The sequence below is a fragment of the Antedon mediterranea genome, chromosome 1 (genome assembly GCF_964355755.1).
Source record: "Antedon mediterranea chromosome 1, ecAntMedi1.1, whole genome shotgun sequence".
Lineage (NCBI taxonomy): Eukaryota > Metazoa > Echinodermata > Crinoidea > Comatulida > Antedonidae > Antedon > Antedon mediterranea.
This window is the reverse complement of record NC_092670.1, coordinates 5565487-5588278: the sequence shown is the minus strand read 5'-3', so window position 1 is coordinate 5588278 and position 22792 is coordinate 5565487. Positions and strand designations below refer to the sequence as shown.

The window sequence follows — 22792 nt, the reverse complement described above, 5'->3', positions numbered from 1 at the left end:
CTCAAGAAAAATCACAGAAACAACGTAACTGTATCTTTAAATTGATTTTTATTGAATTAAATTATTAGTGTTCATCACATAGAACTAAAGTAAACTTAAACAAGAAAAAATCAGGTCTATTTAAGCAATTGAATGCTGTTTAATTAAAAAACACGCTCTCAAGAAAAATCACAGAAATTACGTAACTGTACCTTTAAATTTATTTTTATTGAATTAAATTATTAGTGTTCATCACATAGAACTAAAGTAAACTCCAAAAAGAAAAAATCAGGTCTATTTAAGCAATTGAATGCTGTTTAATTAAAAAACACGCTCTCAAGAAAAATCACATAAATTACGTAACTGTACCTTTAAATTTATTTTTATTGAATTAAATTATTAGTGTTCATCACATAGAATTAAAGTAAACTAAAAAAAGAAAAAAATCAGGTCTATTTAAGCAATTGAATGCTGTTTAATTAAAAAACACGCTCTCAAGAAAAATCACAAAAACTACGTAACTGTACCTTTAAATTTATTTTTATTGAATTAAATTATTAGTGTTCATCACATAGAACTAAAGTAAACTCAAACAAGAAAAAACCAGGTCTATTTAAGCAATTGAATGCGGTTTAATTAAAAAACACGCTCTCAAGGAAAATCACAGAAATTACGTAACTGTACCTTTAAATTTAATTTTATTGAATGAAATTATTAGTGTTCATCACATGGAACTAAAGTAAACTAAAACAAGAAAAAATCAGGTCTATTTAAGCAATTGAATGCTGTTTAATTAAAAAACACGCTCTCAAGAAAAATCACAGAAATTACGTAACTGTACCTTTAAATTTATTTGTATTGAATTAAATTATTAGTGTTCATCACGTAGAACTAAAGTAAACTCAAACAAGAAAAAACCAGGTCTATTTAAGCAATTGAATGCTGTTTAATTAAAAAACACGCTCTCAAGAAAAATCACATAAATTACGTAACTGTACCTTTAAATTTATTTTTATTAAATGAAATTATTAGTATTCATCACATGGGACTAAAGTAAACTCAAACAAGAAAAAATCAGGTCTATTTAAGCAATTGAATGCTGTTTAATTAAATAAACACGCTCTCAAGGAAAATCACAGAAATTACGTAACTGTACCTTTAAATTTAATTTTATTGAATGAAATTATTAGTGTTCATCACATGGAACTAACGTAAACTCAAACAAGAAAAATCAAGTCTATTTAAGCAATTGAATTCTGTTTAATTAAAAAACACGCTCTCAGGGAAAATCACAGAAATTACGTAATTGAATGCAATTATGCAATTGAATGCTGTTTAATTAAACAGCATTCAATTGCTCAAATAAGCTTGATTTTATTAGTGTTCATCACATGGAACCAAAATATATATAATAATAATTTTTCCTTGATAGTGTGTTATATTAATATTTATAATATGTGAATAAAAGATACTGTACATAAATTGACCCGATTAAATAATACTCTAGTGTAACAGACAAATATACAACATCTTGCACCTTGATATTTTTGTATCTTTGCAAATTTGTTTTCAACAGATGCTGCAGTTTGTTAAGGAGCCAACAAGCTATGGAAGACAAAATAATTCAGCTACCATACACTCTAAAAAGAACAAACAAATATTAAATGTCAACCAGGAACTAGATTGAGCACCAAAAAACAAAAGTATTATATCAGCAACAGTTTCTCTTAATATCATATAAATAAAACTAAACATTCTTATTCACCAGGTTTTATTGTAGGACATTTTGATATTATAAATCCATTTACCTGAAAATGTATTTAAATTTCTTGGGTAAAATCACAAGTCCTTACGGCATTATCAACTGCAAGTCCAATCAAGGTCAGGAAAGTGTTTTGGTACAGTAGATTTGTATTACCCTATGGTAAAAAGAAAAAAAATCATAAAATATTCTATATAGAAGTCTGCAACATGTATACAAATAACACACCTATGCACTTGTTCTAACGAGTATGATGATATGAATATTAATTATACCATAATTAATTTTTTTTTTTTAAATACAACACGACCAATAATTACTTCACAATCTATTTTATAGGTCTAGTAGTAGGTAGTTATAACACTATTTACAGTAAAAGAGATGCTACAATGGTCACATTAATCTTCTATGATATAAATAGATATAGTATCTAGTACATTAATATTAAAATTTAACTTATATACATTTTTCTTTCAAGAAACAAGTTAAAATAAATATTAATATTGTTAAACTTTTTAGTAATCAGTATTTTTACTGTTTTTTACATTGTAAAAATGTATTTATAAATTAAAATGTACATGTATAACATTGATTAATAATTGAATGTTAGCTAGCATTTACTTGCTTGCTTCATCCCGCCTAGTACTAGGCCTAGTAGTAGTAGTATAGTAGGCTACCTGCTACTACTACTACTAGGGCCAGGCCTATTTTACTATCTAGGCTTACTACTAGCCTACTGCTACACTCTTCTATTTCTAGCTAGTAGGGCTACACTATAGTATAAGCTAGCTAGGCTTAACATTAATTTAAACCAGGCCTAGCCTAGACTACAAAAGTTAAAAACTACCATGAATGAATTGAAAAGACAGCCTAGCCTAAACGATCCGCCTAGACTAGGTTTCTTCGACGTTAAGTCCTGCCCATCCAAGCCTTTCTCTAGTCTAGTACTAGTAGGCCTACCGCCTAGGCCCAGGGCTAGGCACTCACCCGTTCCTCGAAACACACGGCAACAGTTGCTGCTGTCGCGTTCCTCTTCATCACACACACGATACGAAGAAATACTGTAATCAGATTTATATGACGGTTTGCGGGAGTTACAAACACAAAAGTAACGCCACTTGACGCGAAATTACAGTGGAAAACAAATACCCACGAACAAATGGTACAAGCAATACCTCAAGAAAAATGTACGAAAGCCTATTAGGGCCAACAAAAAAATAATATTGCTTTCACAAATTCGAAATAACGAATTATTAATTCGTTTTTTCGAATTATTAATTCGTTATTTCGAATTTATTTAAGTAATTTGAAATTTCGAATTAATAATTCGAAATTTCGAATTAATAATTCGAAATTTCGAATTATTAATTCGAAATTTCGAATTATTTATTTCGTTATTTCAAATTATTAATTCGAAATTTCGAATTATTAATTCGAAATTTCGAATTATTAATTCGAAATTTCGAATTAGTAATTCGTTATTTCGAATTAGTAATTCGTAATTTCGAATTAGTAATTCGTTATTTCGAATTAATAATTCGTTATTTCGAATTAATAATTCGAAATTTCGAATTAGTAATTCGAAATTTCGAATTAGTAATTCGAAATTTCGAATTAGTAATTCGTTATTTCGAATTAATAATTCGAAATTTCAAATTAGTAATTCGAAATTTCAAATTAGTAATTCGTTAATTCAAATTTTTAATTCGTTATTTCGAATTAATAATTCGACCTCTGCCCTTTCTAATGACATCCCAACCATCCCGGATGACTTTAGCTAATGCAATCTGGTCATCATGCGTCCTGAAAACCATTGGATTAGATTATATTTCAATCGTAGCTTAAATTATCAAGAGATTATTGAAATGTTAGCAGAAGATCATGATATTTTGATAAGTAAACGGACATTAAAGCGAAGGCTGAAAAAAATGTGCCTTAGTCGAAGAAAATGGCATTCTGACGAACTGGAAGCCAATTACAGACGTCAAGGATGCTACATGGGTACAGGTGGATGCACATTCGTTGCACACAAAATGGGTTAAACATAGATAAAGAGACGGTCAGAATAATTTTAAACCTTCTTGACCCAGAGGGTGTCGAAGCAAGAAGGAGACGACGACTACACAGAAGAATTTATCATGTACCTGGCCCAAACTATATCTGGAATATCGAGTCGTACGGCAAACTTAAGCCATACGGCATTTGTATAAATGACGGATTCTCTAGACACATAATATGGCTAGTCCCAAAGTTATAGCCGGCTATTACGTAAATTTTGTTCGCCAAAAAATATGGGTTGTCCCGGGGGTTGTCCAAAGTCTATTAGAACAGATTTCGGAACTGAAAATTCTATTGTTGGTCCAATGCAACAATTTCTTTGTAATGAGAACAGCAGTTTTATACAAGGAACAAGTCAGCATAATCAACGAATTGAGAGTTGTTGGGGCATTCTCAGAAAATTATTATTAATATCGTATTTAACTAAAGTGTCCGCCAGAGTAAGATTAAGGGCGTCTTTACATACATTTGTTTTTAAATTTATATGGATCAATTTTAAATATAGTGTAATATAATTGGAGACGTTTTAGACTGATGAGCCCGGTATTGAGACTTTACTCGCTTGGTTGCAATTGAGTTCGTATATACGATACGATACGATAAATACTACTACAGGGTATCAGTCGATCGGTGATGATAGATGATGATGTTGTGAATGAGGTGTGTCTCTGTAGGTGTGCCTATGATGAAGTGGCTCAGTGAGGTGTCTCTGGGCTCTGTTGAGACTGGGGGTATATCGGCTTCTGTTCATTGCATATGTCATCATTATATCGTCTTTGAGCTTAGATATAAAATTGGTCCTAGTTGATCCACGATCTAGGTACAGGCAAGACAAAGTAGTTTGAAAAAATTGTATATCTCAATGATGGATATCGTTGTCAATTCTCTACTTAAAAACTGTCATTCTTGAATTGTTTTACGATGGGAAAGTTCTCTAAGGTTAGATAAACTGTTACTTTAGAGAGCTAATTGGTTACAAGTAGTATTCATGAAAAACATCTGGTCAGTTTCTTACTGGACTTTTGTGGGGAAAATTTTTGAACTCAGTTGGTGTGTGGTAACGTTAAATATTGGAATTGTATATAACTCTGATACATTACAATAGCAACAAGTCGTTGCAGCTTAGCCGTTGATTTCATCGATCATAACGAGTTTATGGGATTACGATATTCTGTCAATGAAAATAATATGATACATTTAATATTTAAAATACTGCCATGGACTGACAGATTATGTCTTGCACCAGTTATTTAAAAATATTATAGAGGAATGCAACTATAGCTCTATAACATGTTGATAACACAATATACGCATATGGCAATATTATCGCATAATAATTGTATTTTAAAAAAGGTGATATTTTGGCCATTTTCAAAAAAATTCCTGTAGGCCTACTATAGTACACGGATTCTTTTTTCAAACAAATGGTATACAAAACGTACAATACTCAGGGGCGGATTCAATTTACGTCCGAGACGCTAAATGACTTGCCAAATGGCAGATGACAAGGTAGTAGACCCGCCCTTGATACTGTATTGATATTCGAATCAATATGACAATACTTTCTTAACTTTCAACTTTATTGTCAAACATAAGAGTGTAAACATTCTAAATTAATGACAAGGGATGATAGATTAGCCAACAATGAATATAAAGAGGGGTGGGGGTGTCAACCTTAATGTGAGTTTGTGAAATTTTGATTCGCCGACCGTTTCAATTTCAATTTCAATTTCAATTTGTTTTATTGAAAAAAGAAGGGGGAACGACAGCATCCCCCCCCCCCCCCCCCACCCAACCCACCGGATACGCCCCTAGATGATAAAGTACGGTATAGTTTAAACCAAAAAAAAACTAATCACAGACCATCTAAGTAAAAACAAAACAGTTTAAATCAAGAATTGTACAATAGTTGAAAATTGAAGATTTAGTATAGTAAAACGAACAATATACGTACTGATGTTATTTTATTATTATATAATTACAAATCGCATCTATTTCATTACAAGAAGTGATCAACTCATAAGTTTAGAGTGATTCCATGAGTGTCATTTTTTGGAATGTAAACATAGGCATATGATGGATTAGAGCATGTGGAAAATGAAGACAAGGAAATAAGGGACATGATATAAACCACGAGGAATGTAAATATGGAATGGAAGGGAAACCATGAATCATGCCCAAAAAAGTGCCGGGTTGATAAAAACCAATTCACTGTCTTATTTGATTGATGTTAGGTTTACATCATTTTCCGACAATTTGATTGGTTAAGCAATTACTTATTAAAACTATAAATACGTAAGATTAATTTCCATCACCATTGCTGCTTCATACAAACTTACAAAATAAATAGTTTGTTTTATCCTACGGTTCCAGTGAAATTCCAGCATATTTTATATTTCAGTAAGTACGTTTTATCTTTTGTTTTTGTTGAACTCAACTCAATCATCGAAAATGAATTAACATATTATTTTAGTTGAATGTTTAAAGTTTTAGGCTTCGCTGTAGGACTATGGCAAATAGTCAGCAATTAATAACTGTATGACCAGTTTTAACATTAACTTTAATAGAAAGAATATATGTATACATATTTATCCTTCAAAATAAATATTACTTTGATTAATTTTACGTATTTAAATGAATTAGTCTTAATAATTTCATTCGATAATATCAATTCCAATACTATAATATTATTCGTAATTTAGCACAACTCAACGTCAACCATGTGCGTGCATACCGATATTAAGTTAGGCCTATATTTCTTTTATCATAATAAAACTTAGTTAGTTAGTTATAGTATCGAAACCTTATGTAAGTTATGTCCCATTTCAATGAAGGATATTAAATGAGTGCAAATGGGGCACATATCAATTGTATTCCGTAAATAAGCGACACGCGCGTTGTGCATCCCGAAACGCGACCTTGTTTAAAATCACTGTTTTTAAACGGTTTTTAAAATTATCTCCACTAATAATTGTCGGATTATAAATAACTAGGCATGGAAGCTTCATATTATTTCATACATCGCATCACGTAAATGTGTGTTATCTCGTCGGAAATCAAGTTTTTATTTGACAGATTTGCTACATTTGACAGTGTCATTTCATAACTGTTAGAAGTATAAGTAATTGGGAAACAATACATATAAAACAAAACGTGAATTTAATTGCAAAAACAATCAAGTGTTATGGTAAATTCAGGGTGTCTCAAAAACAGAGACCCCCACTAAAACTTCTTGATATTACGTTATATAGGGGGGTATCTGTTTTCGAGATTTTCTCGATTGTTTTCGAAATTTTCTGGAAAACAGATACCCCTTAAATAATGTAATATCGAGAAGTTTTTTTTTTGGTGGGGGTGGGGGGTCTCTGTTTTTAAAATCTCCAAAACAGAGACCCGGGTTTCTGATCTTTGTTTTCGAGGTCTCTGTTTTGAGCACCCAGTAAATTTCAATAGCGAAGGCACATCCCTGTGTATTCCGTTTTTTGACTGGAGAGTACACACATTACGGATAGCTATTAACATTAACACTTAATCATACCTTAATTTAATCTTAATAAGTTTTTAAAAAATAGAATACATTAATGTTATATTACTAACCAATAACTGTACTTTTATACTAGGCTAAAGTCGCTATAGCTATACACTTGAATTACCCCATGATAATATAGTGGGGAAGCCTCCAACTTTTACGCAAAAAAGTAGCCATTCGCTTACCAAAGTCTGTTTGTGCAATCATTAGGGCTTAATTCGGTTGGCGGTACAAGAAGCTCTACTGGGGAATAAAACCATAGGCCCTACATTAAATTCACGAAAGATACGGCGATGGATAAGTTATATGAATACATGGAGGAACGAGGAATTGAAGAGGAGTACATACAGAGAATGAGGGATGAAAAGGTAAAAAAAAAACAATGTCTATGATGCTTAAATCATGGGAATACTAAATATTATACTGTAATTATATTTGTAATTAAATATTGTATCCTCTATAAGATTAATATAGGCCTATAGTCCTATTCTGCATCTTTGTTGTATGAGGTTGAAACGTTCACACGACGCCCAGTTGCGAATCCAGGGAGAGGGGGAATGTTTAGGGTTTTTGTGAACCCCCTAATAAGCGGCGTAAAAAGGGGGTTTGTACTGTGAAATCTGTAATTTTCCCAAATATTGAAGTTTTTCACCCAATAAAAGGCAAACGTACATCAAATTCAAATTTTGTTTCCATAAACTGTTTCCCTTATAGTTGTAGTGTTTATCTAATCAATATTAAAATTGATATATGTACATATACATGATTTATCCTAATCTGTTAAGAAAATTCATAATTTAACGTAGCACATACGGGTCGCTTGCATGCCACGATGTTTTACACAGTACGCACACATTTTAAAAGGTTTAATGTTTAGATCAATCATTGGTATGCCTAATCAAATATATTGAAACGTTCACTCGACCCCTTAATGTGACTATGTAATGCATGATGTTAATCAACTTTTGTTTTTGCAGATTGATTCAGTAATTATTCCTCTCCTTGGGGACAGAATTGCTGTACGCGAATTTTGCAAAGACAAAAGACGCAAAGGTAAAAGTAAAAAAGAAACAGTTCTACAAAAACTCAAACAAAAATTGAACAAGAGAAGGGACGATGAAGAGGACGTGGAAGAGGACGGAAATCTTTGGGATACGCGCTCAAGCACGCTGTTAGGGAACAAAAATGCCCAAAAAACAAATCGGAAAATCGATATAGGGTGGTTGGACTACGACGCTGAATCAAAATGCTTCAAACAAGTTCGCAAACAAAAAGGAGGAGGAACAAGACAGCTAATAGTGCCAAAGTCCACAAATTATAATGAACTGTTAGAAATTGCCACTAACTTGTTTTTTAAGGATGGACTGTCATTTAAAGGAAAGCTAAGCGAATTCAACTGCAAGCTATGTGATTTTCGACAACATCCCTTGAAAAAAGACATGAGCGTTGGGGAGCTGTATGCTGAATGCAAAATGGCAGTTCTAAGGTTCTACCTTCAAACCACTCCAGTTGGCAGAAAAGATGAAGCCGTAAAACGAAAGAGAAGTGGCGAGTCATCTGATGACGACGACGGGGATAATGATGTACCGTTGGTAGAAATAGACCATCCAACACGCCCACTTGTACAGCCCGACACACCAACCGTATCGTTTAAGGTAGGTAATATTTAAAATGTAATGTAATTGAAACCCATAAGTTATACATTGTATAATTGTGGTACAACTCAATGATATACTAGTGTGATTCATTTTTGTTAATTAACAGAAGACCGAGTCCATCTTTTCTGGTAGTAAATAAACTTGTTCAGAAAGGTGAAATAACTCATCGTGCACTTATAATACAATATTCATAAAGTAAACTCCAGCATTATAATGAATTGCTCCATTTACAGGTACCTGATAGACCTACTGACTCAATGATGAATTTAGTCTCGACAAGTCAATCGCATATGCCTTCAACATCCAGTCAATCGAAAAATGAGTGAGTTAAACTTATTATTCGAAATATGCCACAATGCTGTGTAAGGTGTGATTGACGAACAACGATTAAAATTTTCCGAACATTACCCGTGATCGTTTGTATGAGAAGTATTCTGTTATGCATATAAACTTTCTTTTAAGGATTTTTAATTTTAATTTTATTTTTGTTTACAGGTCGGCATATACATCATATGTGAATTTATGTTCAGACTCTGACGATACAGACGATGAAGAAGACTTACAACTACAACAAGCTATTAAAAATAGTTTAGTGGAATCCCAGGAAACAAGGTTTGTGTACCAAATGTTTCAGGAGACGCTTAAACAGGCCTGTAGCCAAGGGGGTTCATGGTTCGGTTTTGTGTCCAAACAACCCCCCCCCCCCCACCTTGTACCACCCCCACCCCCTGTTAAACCCTAAATTGGCTGAATGTTGTAGTCATTATACTACACCTACGTACGAGACTCGACTGATTAATTTGTGAATGATGGTAACTTGTCTGGTAACAAAACCCTACCCCCACCAAATGGTTTTAACAGTTCAAATAAGACATTAATGATTTATCGTCAACACTAACGGTTGATAATATCATTTTAGGTGCGAAGATCAAGTAGATATAACAATTAAGGACATCCTCGCCAATTACCAGAGACATCATCAAGTTGATGAATATCAGAAGGTTATTTGCCACAGAAAACGGTTTTTACGTTCGATCCTATACGCGTACGGGCAAGATGGTTTTAACTGCCGAAAAAAGGTACAATGCGAATTTGTTGGAGAAGAAGCTATGGATACCGGAGGACCTACAAGAGAAATGTTCAGGTTTGGACCTTTATTGGACACATTACTGATATCTATGTGCATGCTCAACTAAACATTGTCTTATATTGTTAGTACTTGGTGATTATTCTTGCAATGTACTATAGTGCTATTTGTATAATTTTTTTTATAAAACTCCCTATAATTAACACTATATACAGTGGCGTAACAGGCGGGGGCGGGTTCCAGATACGGCGGGTTCCAGATACCCCCTGACGGATGTTGAACCGTGCGAAACAAGCCTTCGCACTTGGCTGGGGTACTGGCCGGAATGCAATTGTAGACAAAAAATCTAGTTAATGACAAAGGCGTATCTCTCATACTTTTTGGTTTGGACGTTGTTGGTTACTTTTTGTATTTTTTTGTATCTTTGGTTTCGTATGCCCAGTGTATACGCACGTATGATGTATGTGTGTATTTTATTGTTACAGTAACATTTTGAGCAATATTTATTTTAAACAATGTATACTGGTTGCGCTTTTCTGATAATTCTTATTGTGCACTTTGATTTATATAGACTACTAATGAAAGCAGTTTGCGAACAGTTGGGAGTGCTGGAAGGAGAAGTGGGGAAACAAAATTTTACCCATAACATAGAGCTATTAGAGCAACGCAAATATGCTATGGCTGGTAGTTTCGTTGCATGGAGTCTATTGCATGGAGGTCCGGGCTTACCAACTTTGCAACCAGAGCTTTTCAAGCTAATGTGTGGGTTAAAGTCAAATGGATTTTCGGACGTTAATAGTGTGTGTGACATAGATGTCCGAGGCAAGATAGCAAAGGCAAGTGATTTTCGTTTACCATTCTAACAACAAGGCATCAAATAACTTATGGGAATATGTGTTATGTTAAAATATTCTATACGTTACCTAACGGACTTTTTATTTATAACATTTTTAAATGGGACAAGAAATGTTATTAATTTAACTTTTACTATTAAAATAGCAAAAGTTAAATTAATACAATTTCTTTTTTACATTTTTTTAAACATAAATTTTGTTATTTACGGTCTGATTATTTTTTAAAACACGTAGGCCTACAGTAACCACAATCAACTTATTTAACCCAAACCTAATAGGCCTATAATACACGCGGCAAAACGTGTAGACCTACATTGTCTTTTATCACACGTGTAGGCCTAATAGGCTTACGATGAATTTGTATTAAATTTTTGTATATTTGTAAAGAATTTGATTACAGTATCTTTTTATCCAGATTGCAAATTGCCAAACGACGGATGAGTACCGTACTATTTCACATGAATTATCGGATTGGGCGGCAGATCAAGGAGTCATGACGTTGTATAACTCGGATTTCAATCAAAAACAACAAGTCGTGTCAAGTCTGTTAAAGCATTTTTTGTTTTACAGGTAACGTAACAGGCCTAATAATGATAATATATTTTAAGCACATGGTTATTCAGTGTTAGACGCGGGTAAACTAGATATAGATATGTATGTATGTAAACAATTAGTTACTAGCCCTTTTTAATCCAAGAAATAGTACGGTATCATTATGCATATTTCCTTAAGGAAAATCACAAGGGGTTAAGTCTAGTTCAGGACAGGAGAAACATTTTGGCATTAGGATTTAAAAGCATCGTGAAGGAAAATCCATCGAAATCCATCCAAATGAAATTCTCCTTTGGTTTTTATTTGTCGGTTGACGGCTGCTCTGGGTGATTCTTCTGTAAAATTGCTGAACTTTAAATCAAGGCTTGGAATTATTGTACAGGTCGTATGAATGTGAACACATTTTATTTGCTAATTGTGATTATAATTTACATGGTGCATTCATTTTCTCCTAATCTAGAACACATAGTGAAATCCGACAGTTCACTGAAGGATTGGGAGTACTTTGGGAAAATGTAAGAGATTACCCAAACCAATTTGTCCCACTTTTAACTCTGGAGGGGAAAAGACTGACACGGCAAGTACTAAAGACACTAATGACAGTTGAATATTCAGAGGCAGGCTCCAATTTACGAAGTCAAGAGGAGGACACAGTGTATTGTCTGGAGGTTTTCTTACAAGAGTCGGAAGGTATTGTATACAGTATTTATATCTTTATTTTAATGTAAACTAAAGTAAACTCTAGATGGGGCGTTATATGCAGGGGGGAGGGGAGGGGTGTTGAGATACCCCCCGCCCCAATCCTTCGGGCTGAGAATGAATATCCAAAGTAAAATTAGGTACCCCCAGGGCTCGAAACGAAACGATACAGTACCGTATTTCCTTACAGTTATATAATATAGCCCTTCGAGAGAGAAACAAGGTTGTGTGTATTCACGAACAAACTTTACCTTGAAGAACTATACCGCTATACCCTATTTGTAATTCCTTGTACCAAAACGAAAGTATGCTAATAAGAGCGGTGAAAGGGTAAATGGTAGACGAAAAAAGTATACATTTTTTATTTCATAATGTTTAACATTTTTATTTTTATGCATTTTAGATAAAAAGACCAAGACATCCCTTGGAGACTTCCTAACATTTGTTACTGGTGCTGACTCAATTCCCCCTCTTGGTTTTAGCAACCAGATACATATAAATTTTTTTAGTAAGGAGCGAAAGATGAGAGGTTACCCGACAGCCAGTACATGTGGGTTGGATTTACACCTCCCCCGTGGATATGACGATCCATTGGAATTCACAACTCTAATGGAGGAAGCCATCATAAATGGCAAGGGTTTTGGAAAACTTTAAAGATGTATTGTCCCCCAAAATCATGAAGAATAAAGATTTTTTAAATCTGACTTTGAATAGGCCATTTTGCAGTTTTAATGAAGTTGTTTCTATAAGAAAAAAAAACGAGAATAAAAAATTATTTCACCTATAGAAAGACAAAACAGTTAAACAGTTAAATTACCCCAAAACTCATTGTCTTCCAGCCAATTTGACCATTTATTTGCTTTAAATTACAGTTTTCTTAGGTAAATAATTTTTTTTTCAGACCCTTTTTTTGTGAAAGTGAAAAACTATTATGTGACATTAAAATAACATATTCAACAAAACAATTAAAAAAAATATTTTTTCAGGGGGACAATATATCTTTAAATTATGATCAAATTTTAGTAGCCAACAGTTTTGTAATTGTTTCAGAAATAAAATACTGTTATTAAAGTTTCAATAAACAAAATGTTGTTGTTAAATTACATCTGTTTTACTGTATTGTACAGCTACATAACACAATTCTGTCTGATCATCACCAACTGAACATAATACTATAAATATAATTGTTTATATTGTATTCATTACATTGTGTTCGTTGCAATTCTAACTTTGTATTGGAAATAATATCACAGCGACAATTAATTAATAAAAAAAAAACGATTTATAACATGATAATGTGATATCACGTGCTTGCTGTGGCATTTGATCAGATGACGTCAAGAAACATATTTCTAAGACTGCTGTATAACTGCAAACCTTCATCACATGTTTTCGGCATCGATAGCTGCCATTCTTCCAAGAATATGGAACATAAGTCGAACACGTCCTTATCGCATGGAATCTGGCTTTTGAAGATGGATTCACTTTCACAAACTTCAACTTTAGCCACATCAACGGGAATAATACACTCTTGTCCCCCGAATAAGTATGGTACATTGTACATCAATGTCGGGCGTCCAAACGGACCATGGCTATTTCTCGATTTTGAGATGCGATGGGCATTCCACTCATTTGCAACCGTGTCCAGTTCATCCTTTAAAAAAGGCAAATATAATACAGTACAGTAAAAACAAATAGTTTAATGACAGTTTAGACCGTGAAAAAAAAAACAATATCGTAAATAAAAGAGGAGTGATTTAATTCTAGGCTAATATTGTTTGCTTTTCAAATTGTTGCGAAAGCCCAAATTATTATTATAATTGTCGTACTTGGGGACTATAATGCATAGCACACAATGTAATTGCTGTACTGCTTACCTGGATAATTTTCATAAAACAAAATTGTAATAAAGATTTGTCTATAAGACCTCCATCATATCTACCGTCATTCTTTTGTTGTTTAAAGGCGTCCATCCAAAACTGAGTAAAGTGTTTTCTGAGAATGCCCCACCAACTCTCAATTCGTTGATTATGCTGACTTGTTCCTTGTATAAAACTGCTGTTCTCATTACAAAGAAATTGTTGCATTGGACCAACAATAGAATTTTAAGTTCCGAAATCTGTTCTAATAGACTTTGGACAACCCATTTTTTGGCGAACAGAATTTACGTAATAGCCGGCTATAACTTTTTGATTGCTGCTAGTAAAGTAAGCTTCTAGCCATATTATGTGTCTAGAGAATCCGTCTATACAGCCATTTATACAAATGCCGTATGGCTTAAGTTTGTCGTACGAGTCGATATGCCAGATATAGTTTGGGCCAGGTACATGATAAATTCTTCTGTGTAGTCGTCGTCTTCTTCTTGCTTCGACACCCTCTGGGTCAAGAAGGTTTAAAATTATTCTGACCGTCTCTTTATCTATGTTTAACCCATTTTGTGTGCAACGAATGTGCATCCACCTGTACCCATGTAGCATCCCTGACGTCTGTAATTGACTTTCAATGAACGCAGCGACTTCCAGTTCGTCAGAATGCCGTTTTCTTCGACTAAGGCACATTTTTTTCAGCCTTCGCTTTAATGTTCGTTTACTTATCAAAATATCATGATCTTCTGCTAACATTTCAATAATCTCTTGATAATTTAAGCTACGATTGAAATATAATCTAATCCAATGGTTTTCAGGACGCATGGTGACCAGATTGCATTAGCTAAAGTCATCCGGGATGGTTGGGATGTCATTAGAAAGGGCAGAGGTCGAATTATTAATTCGAAATTTCGAATTATTAATTCGAAATTTCGAATTATTAATTCGAAATAACGAATTAAAAATTTGAATTAACGAATTACTAATTTGAAATTTCGAATTACTAATTTGAAATTTCGAATTATTAATTCGAAATAACGAATTACTAATTCGAAATTTCGAATTATTAATTCGAAATAACGAATTACTAATTCGAAATTTCGAATTATTAATTCGAAATAACGAATTACTAATTCGAAATTTCGAATTATTAATTCGAAATAACGAATTACTAATTTGAAATTTCGAATTACTAATTTGAAATTTCGAATTATTAATTCGAAATAACGAATTACTAATTCGAAATTTCGAATTATTAATTCGAAATAACGAATTACTAATTCGAAATTTCGAATTATTAATTCGAAATAACGAATTACTAATTCGAAATTTCGAATTACTAATTCGAAATTTCGAATTATGAATTCGAAATAACGAATTACTAATTCGAAATTTCGAATTAATAATTCGAAATTTCGAATTAATAATTTGAAATAACGAAATAAATAATTCGAAATTTCGAATTAATAATTCAAAATTTCGAATTATTAATTCGAAATTTCAAATTACTTAAATAAATTCGAAATAACGAATTAATAATTCGTTATTTCGAATTTGTGAAAGCAATATTATTTTTTTGTTGGCCCTAATAGGCTTTCGTAAAAATGCAATATATGTAGGGCATATCCTCAGCGACGTGCTGCAGCAAACTGCCTATCCCTCAAATTCCGGTTGTTGCCTGATGCGACGTCATAACTTAAGGTGGCGCTATTTCATGCTTGAAGGCAGAGCCATATATATAAAGAGTTACGACATTGAAAATTAGAAGCCATTTTTGTGTCAAAGAATTCGCACGCTGAGGGCGCGCGCGTCTCTTTTGTATAGCGTTTTCCTGTAGTTCCATGCATTATTTTTAGATTTTGTTGTCAATGAAATAACGCTTAGATTCCGTTTTTATTTTAGTAAATAATGTTATTAATGGTATTAATTTGGTAACATATATATATTGTGTCTATAATAACAAAAGAATAAATGCTAGGGCCTACATGCAAGTCAGGATACATCAAAGCATGAACCAATACAAAAAACACACAAATTCACCCCTCTTTTTATACAGTATATGGCTCTCTGTGTGTTTTTGACACAAACTTTCAGAGACTCGTTCATCATTTCATTTGTAATAATTTGCCTTTATTATTTTAATATTGTTCATACCTATTCAATATATTAACAAATATGTCCACGACACTTTATTATTTTATTTAGTCGTCAAAGCATGCATTATGAATTGAAATATTACATAATTGTTATTAATGGGACGTAGTTATGGAATGTTTTGTTCCAAAATCAATCAATCGAACGTTATAATGTACTAGCGTACGCGCGCGCAATATTCTTTGGCGCAAGTGGTTCTGTACGCTGTGCACGTCGATATTCCACCGTAAAATGTGCAATTACATTTTTTTAATATAAGAAAAAGTTTAAAGTAATTTCTTGCTCCTATACTTTACATGCATTAACGGAGACAAGTTTGACACAAATTGATCTGCATATCACGTGACTTAAATCCAATGTCGTAACTCTTTATATATATGGCTCTGCTTGAAGGCAGAGCAGCCATGTATAAAGAGTTACGACATTGGATTATAGTCACGTGATATGCAGATCAATTTGTGTCAAACTTGTCTCCGTTAATTCATGTAAACTATAGGAGAAAGAAAATACTTTAAACTTTTTCTTATATTTAAAAAAATGTAATTGCACATTTTACGGTGAAATATCGATGTGCACAGCGTACAGAAGTACTTGCGGCAAAGAATATTGCGCTAGTAGGCCTACATTATAAAGTTCGATTGATTGATTTTGGAACGAAACATCCCATAACTACGTCCTATTAATAACAATTGTCATGGATAGGCAAAACCATTCTAAAAAAAACATCAATTTTTGACGCGGCGTAGAATATAGGGAGTTTTCGCAGGAGGAGCGCGCACGTTGAACGAATTAACTTTAACGCTATTTCCCAGCATGCAAAGTCACAAGCTCCGCCCACTTTGCAAGCAACTCGATATGCGCGTGCGCAAGCATTACGATAAACTTTAGTTACGTACGGACGTCGAGAACCTTATTTCTGAAAAATAGCGTCAAGCATTTATTCAAATAAATACGGTAGGCCAAAGGCAAAATCTGCACTGGTTTACGAAGTGAGTTGGAACTTGTCAAAACGTACTTACTATCAGTATCTGATACATAAAAGTATATAGGCCTATAGGCCTATACTATTAAATAAAAAGAAATAAAATATAGAAAGTGTTACTTGTTGTTATTGTCTTTTTCTGTTTCTGCTTTATGGTTACCGTATCAATTCAATGCGAGATTTATAATTAAATTATCACACTTTAAGTAGGCCTAGGCTACACGTCGAGTCAATTTCAACGTCATGATGAATTCGCGTTACGACGACGTCGAGAAAGAAGTTCAACGTTCAACGCTAGAAATCAAATGTTTGCGCTATCGTTATTATTTCAACTTGATCATTTTCAAACGAAGATCGCCGATTATTGTTACGATAGCGCCGACTAACGTCGAGAGGAAAACAGGCTTTAACGATCAGCTTAGTTCTGACAGTTACCGATTATAAATGGCGTAAAACGTATGCGCACGCTGTTATTAGCAAATGAAAGCTCCCAACATTTCTATTTTATGCTACTGGCAGTCTTAAGCTGTCTAATAAATCAAATATTATGTGACAAATGTGATGCGTCTATAAATGGACATGATAATGTCATATCACTACCGTACTATATAGCTTTTCTTGTCTGGTGGTTTCCATTTTTCCTTCCTCCTAGTGTCCTCTTGTTTTTCTTGGTTGTCTCTTAGCTCATATTTTGTAGGCCTATGTTTTGTCCCTCCCGATGAATGATGTTTTTGTGAGTCAGACATCTCCTAATCTAAGATGATAAAAAAAAGAATAAAAATAATAATAATTAATAAAATTAAACATATTGATTAGATAGTTTTTATTTTTTTACATTAGGCCTACATATACATTTTACAGTACTTTTAACATATAATTTTTTTTAAAAATATCCTGAATTCTGAACACAAGTTTTAGCTAAATAAAACATTATTTCAAACTATATTTCTACTTGATTAAAAATGTTCATCTGGTTTTGGAATTCTTAAAAAAAAAATTAGCGAAACTAACCTGCTTGACCTGACCTGTTGTGTTGTCATTTCTTTTAGGTGAACGACAAAGTGACAGCTTAGTTCTGACAGTACCAATTATAAATAATTTTATTAGCAAATGAAAGCGCCCAATATTTATATTTTATGCTACTGGCAGTTTAAAACCGTCTACACTATCAAACATTATGTGACAAAAAAATTTGATGCGTCCATAATGGACAAAATGATGACCACTACCGTATTTGGGCATATCACTACCATGTTTGGGTACATAATCCCACTTTATTTGTCAAATTAGTTTGATAGTGTAGACAGACCTTTAGTGATTGTTATTACAGGTTCCACTCACGACCATGCAATAAATATATGTCCAGACTCCAATAACGTACATCGTGTTTCAGATAATGATGTTGTTTGCATTAGCCATAATTTGAAAGACAGGGCATTAACAACTTTACTTTAATAACTGTGATTATTGATTATATATGGTTAAAAATACATTATTAAAACACGTACCTACACGAACCAACGTATATTTCCATAAGGGTATGATACATTTTCCGTATATTATAATTACAGCTACTAGTTCAAATGCTGAAAGTTAATGCACAAATTACTCTGATTTAGGCCTAATAAAAATGCAAACGATTTTTGCAAGAAAGCCTATTGATTTTTAAAACTGTTAAACAATTATGTGAAATGTAATCAATAATGGTATATTAGTGAATAACTACGGTACACAGCTAAATTGGTTACATAAGGAAATAACACCGAACATTATTTTATTAGTTAGAATTGTATTCTACGTTTCGCAACATGGCAGTAGCAATTGGACTAATATTAATATTTTCGATAAGTTACACTAAAACATGTAAGTTTCGTTTTTTTTCAGAAAATTGTTTAGGTGGAGGTATTGCTATCACTTTCGATGACATGGTCTACCTCTAATTAAAGGCCATTTTTGTTTAAAACATTTGTGTCGAAAATAATTATATAGAGTGAAGTATAGGATCTACCAATTATTAGGTCATCATGTCCGATTAGACAAGAGAGAAATATGTTCACTAGGTATGATTATCTACAAACCTTTTTTTATATTTTTATAAAATCTTCTTTGTGTTTTTTTTTTTATTTTCATAAATGTATGTTCTTACAATCATAATTCTCATATAATCGGAAAAACTTATTCGAATAATATGTAAAAATGTGTAAACTAAGTAAATAGTACAGCAAATATTTCTTGTAACTAGTTCTTGTCCCTTTGAAAATATTTATTTTTGCTTTCACAGCCTATCTATCGTTTAAGAAACCTGTAACCTCCTCTTCTACGTTTGGTGGACATGGAGCCCAACTTGCTACGAACGGAGATGACTACACCATTTTGGACAGAAATTCATGCTTTCATTCAGGTAACTATCATTTAACATAGTTTAGAATTTTGTCAAGAGCTGATGTAAATAGAAAGAAATTATATTATAGTATTAAACTTTGTATTAAATATCACCTAGTATTAGACATTTTCATGGTATGCTTCAAGTTCGATTGGAGTTTATAATTCTGTCTGGTTGGAACAGCATTATTTCTCAAGTATTTTAAATACAAAATCAGATGTAATAACATTTAGATGTAGGATAACATCAACTAAACAAACTGGATTTTCATTTATTTTTTAATTACAATGTAGGCCCGTGACAATGTTTCCTAAAATTTACAACAGTGCACAATCCTGTTGTCAGCTGTCTAATGAAAGATGCTTTTTTTGTGGGAGTTACCCCCTTTATAGTTCTCATTATTTAAACACATTTATTATAATGAATGTATATTATATTTTTACTTTTTTTTAAATAGCATTGTATGTATTTATGTATGTTGTTATAACACTCTACTCGGCCTACGTAGTTATCCTCTGATGAAACATTTTGCGAATATACCCTATACCTTTATACTTTGTGATAGAAGCAAAACTGTAAATCGTCATTGGAATATTTCTGCTGCTTACGTTTCACAATACTTTCAAATACAATTTATAGCTTGTTTGCGCCTTTCAATTTGTTTGGGTATAAGCTTTAGTTTATAGTATATAATTTAATGAATATTGTCTTAAAATATAACAGATATGAGCGAACAACCCTGGATCCAAATTGACCTTCAAGGAAACTATAACGTCACCAGCGTAACCATAATCAACCGTGTTGAAAATAGTAAGTGCCATTATTAAATTTAGTTTATTGTATGGTCTATACTCGTTCAATAAACATTATATATTAGAAGCAAATAGGTGCCTAATTATCTTCAAAATACTTGATTGTTGACTGAAACTATAGTAACAAATCTTCAGTAATAACATTAGATACAAATTTAATATCTTGAATATTCTTAAGAAGAAGGAATGAAGAAAAACAACTGGTTGCAAAAATAAGTTGATACCCCTGTCATATCAATATCTAATTATTATGGTGACAGTAAATATGTACAGTGGATGTTGCGTACAATCATAAGAAGTAGACCTAAGTAATTATTGGAACTGTTCAGTTTACTGATTACAATAACAATAATAACAATAGTATGTGGCTACAATATATGAATATACAATTGTACATTATAATTGAAGGTAATTTACTAAACATAACATATAATTTGTTAAAAAACAGCCTAAAAGTGTTGCTTGTGACGGAGTAAGCGATTATAGTAACGTTGTGCTGTTCTCGTTTTCTTGCGACAAAACAATAAGAGTAACAAAAAGATTTAGAAATAATATTGTAAAAAAAATTGTTATAAATATGTAATCAATATTTTTAGATGCAGATGTTCACCTTCGTCTAAAAGATGCAGAAGTCAGAATTGGTATCAGTGGGAATAACGTTACGAAAGAGGAGAAGTGCGGGGTTTCTGTTACTAACACCCAGGTTGTGACGAGTCCTATTATTGACGTAATCTGCCAACAGCCAATCAGTGGACGCTATGTTATTTTATGGTACCCTTCAAAAACTGAATACATTAACATTTGTGAAATTAATGTGTACACTGAACACGATCACGAAATTAGTAAGTTGATCACCATGTCGCTAGAATAGCTATAAGACTAATCCAAAATAGAATAATAATGATTTTCAGTATTGATGATTTATTCCGTAAAAAGATCTAAAGATGAAATATTGGTATAAAACAAAAATCGCTAGATATTTAAACCACCGTATTCTATAGCACCAAATATACAGATTTCTTGATAATTTTCTAGATTAATCCATTATTTGTCAATGTTATATTTCTGATAATTAGTAATCAGTAGTAGGATCACAGCTCGTTTTTTTTAACATTAAGGTGAGTGTAGCAGCAGTCAAAATAATGAAGATTACCGCGGTTTGGTAGCTATCACAAGAAGCGGTATAGTTTGTCAGGATTGGTCAGCAACATCTCCACACATTCCGTATTATGTAGCATATACAAGTGCAGAAAGCAGAAACCAAAAAAGGACTTGGCCTTCATAATCTTTGTAGAAACCCAGACAACCATCATGAAACATGGTGCTACACGACAGATCCAGATGTCAGATGGGAAGGTTGTGATGTACCAGCGACAAACACGTCATGTCCACTAGGTAAGAACACCTAAGTAAAGTTATATCTACTACATGAAAACATACCGGTCCGCATCCACACCAACAAAAACTAAAACAAAGAAAATGTTCGTGAAGAATACTGCAAGAATGTCCTAAATAAAATATGTGTGCACAATGTAAAATATTATATAATACTATTTATTATCTTGCCTGCCTAACTCCAAACACTTCCAAAACATACCGTACTGTAACTAATAAATAATAAATAGGGTTTTACTTGTAGACTTTTTTTCAATCATTTGTCGTATTACATAACATAATAACTTTTATAGATGAATTTAGAGGTGATTTAAATCCGGTTGACGTATGGATGTTGAACTACTCGTGTTTGTTGAAACATATCTACACCAAACTGTATTTATCGGCATCTGGCGAAGAACTGGATTGTGCAGATGCGCAATCAGTTGATCTAACTGTGGTATCAGTGAACAATCTAATTACAAACGATATACAAGCTCTTACAATCGCTTTCTATATCTACCCTTATCGGAACTCGGCGGGAGATATAGTAGGTTTTGGAAACGATGGAACACGAATACGAATGGAACAAACATACACAAATGGTATTCTTTATCAATCAGAAGTAACAGTATTCTTCATTGATCAACAGTTGACAAGAGCTCATGTCCTGCAGCCTGAAGTCTGGACATTTCTTGCTTTGACATTTGATGGAATTCACAAGAATGTCAAACTTTGGAGGAATGGAGAGATTGCAAGTATCGGTTATATAGATTTCACACAAATTCAGTTGGCTTCTGACGAAACGAATATAAAGATCGGTGGTGAGGGCGTTAAGGCAAGAGTAGCCGCTCTCCAGGTTTATGATAGAGTACTAGATGAATCGGAAATAAAGGCGGCAAGAGACCGGCCATATGGTAATATAAAATTGTGTCTTTTTTATAATTATGCATAATGATTGTTTAAGCTAAAATTAATAATATATAGACTTACTTTCCTGAAGAATCTTGTTTTTCTCTTTCGCGGGGGTCACCCACATTTATT

The 22792-nt window shown here is 32.9% G+C and overlaps 1 protein-coding gene, 1 long non-coding RNA gene and 1 pseudogene across 2 annotated transcripts; 1 reads left to right on the top strand and 2 right to left on the bottom strand.

Annotated features, from left to right (window-relative positions):
* Positions 1-862: 862 nt before the first annotated feature.
* On the bottom strand, positions 863-2729 carry LOC140054649 (uncharacterized). Its single transcript, XR_011846543.1, has 3 exons — positions 2589-2729; positions 1788-1898; positions 863-1619 (listed from the first exon to the last, which is right to left on the bottom strand). It is a non-coding gene; the product is annotated as an uncharacterized lncRNA (long non-coding RNA).
* A 5318-nt stretch (positions 2730-8047) lies between these two features.
* Positions 8048-12890, top strand: LOC140051493 (uncharacterized). The gene is made up of 8 exons (XM_072096734.1): positions 8048-8983; positions 9220-9308; positions 9482-9598; positions 9906-10130; positions 10645-10933; positions 11343-11497; positions 11940-12169; positions 12582-12890. Exons 1-8 carry the CDS (start codon positions 8273-8275, stop codon positions 12830-12832), a joined length of 2067 nt encoding a protein of 688 aa, XP_071952835.1. The 5' UTR covers positions 8048-8272; the 3' UTR covers positions 12833-12890.
* Positions 12891-13505: 615 nt separating this feature from the next.
* LOC140051484 (uncharacterized) lies at positions 13506-14868 on the bottom strand (annotated as a pseudogene).
* Positions 14869-22792: the final 7924 nt, after the last annotated feature.

Coding starts and splice junctions, on each gene's coding strand:
- LOC140051493 (XM_072096734.1), top strand. CDS start 8,273: ATGCATGATGTTAATCAACTTTTGTTTTTGCAGATTGATTCAGTAATT. Junction 9,309..9,481: donor TCCAGTCAATCGAAAAATGA/GTGAGTTAAACT, acceptor TTTTGTTTACAG/GTCGGCATATACATCATATG. Junction 11,498..11,939: donor AAGCATTTTTTGTTTTACAG/GTAACGTAACAG, acceptor CTCCTAATCTAG/AACACATAGTGAAATCCGAC.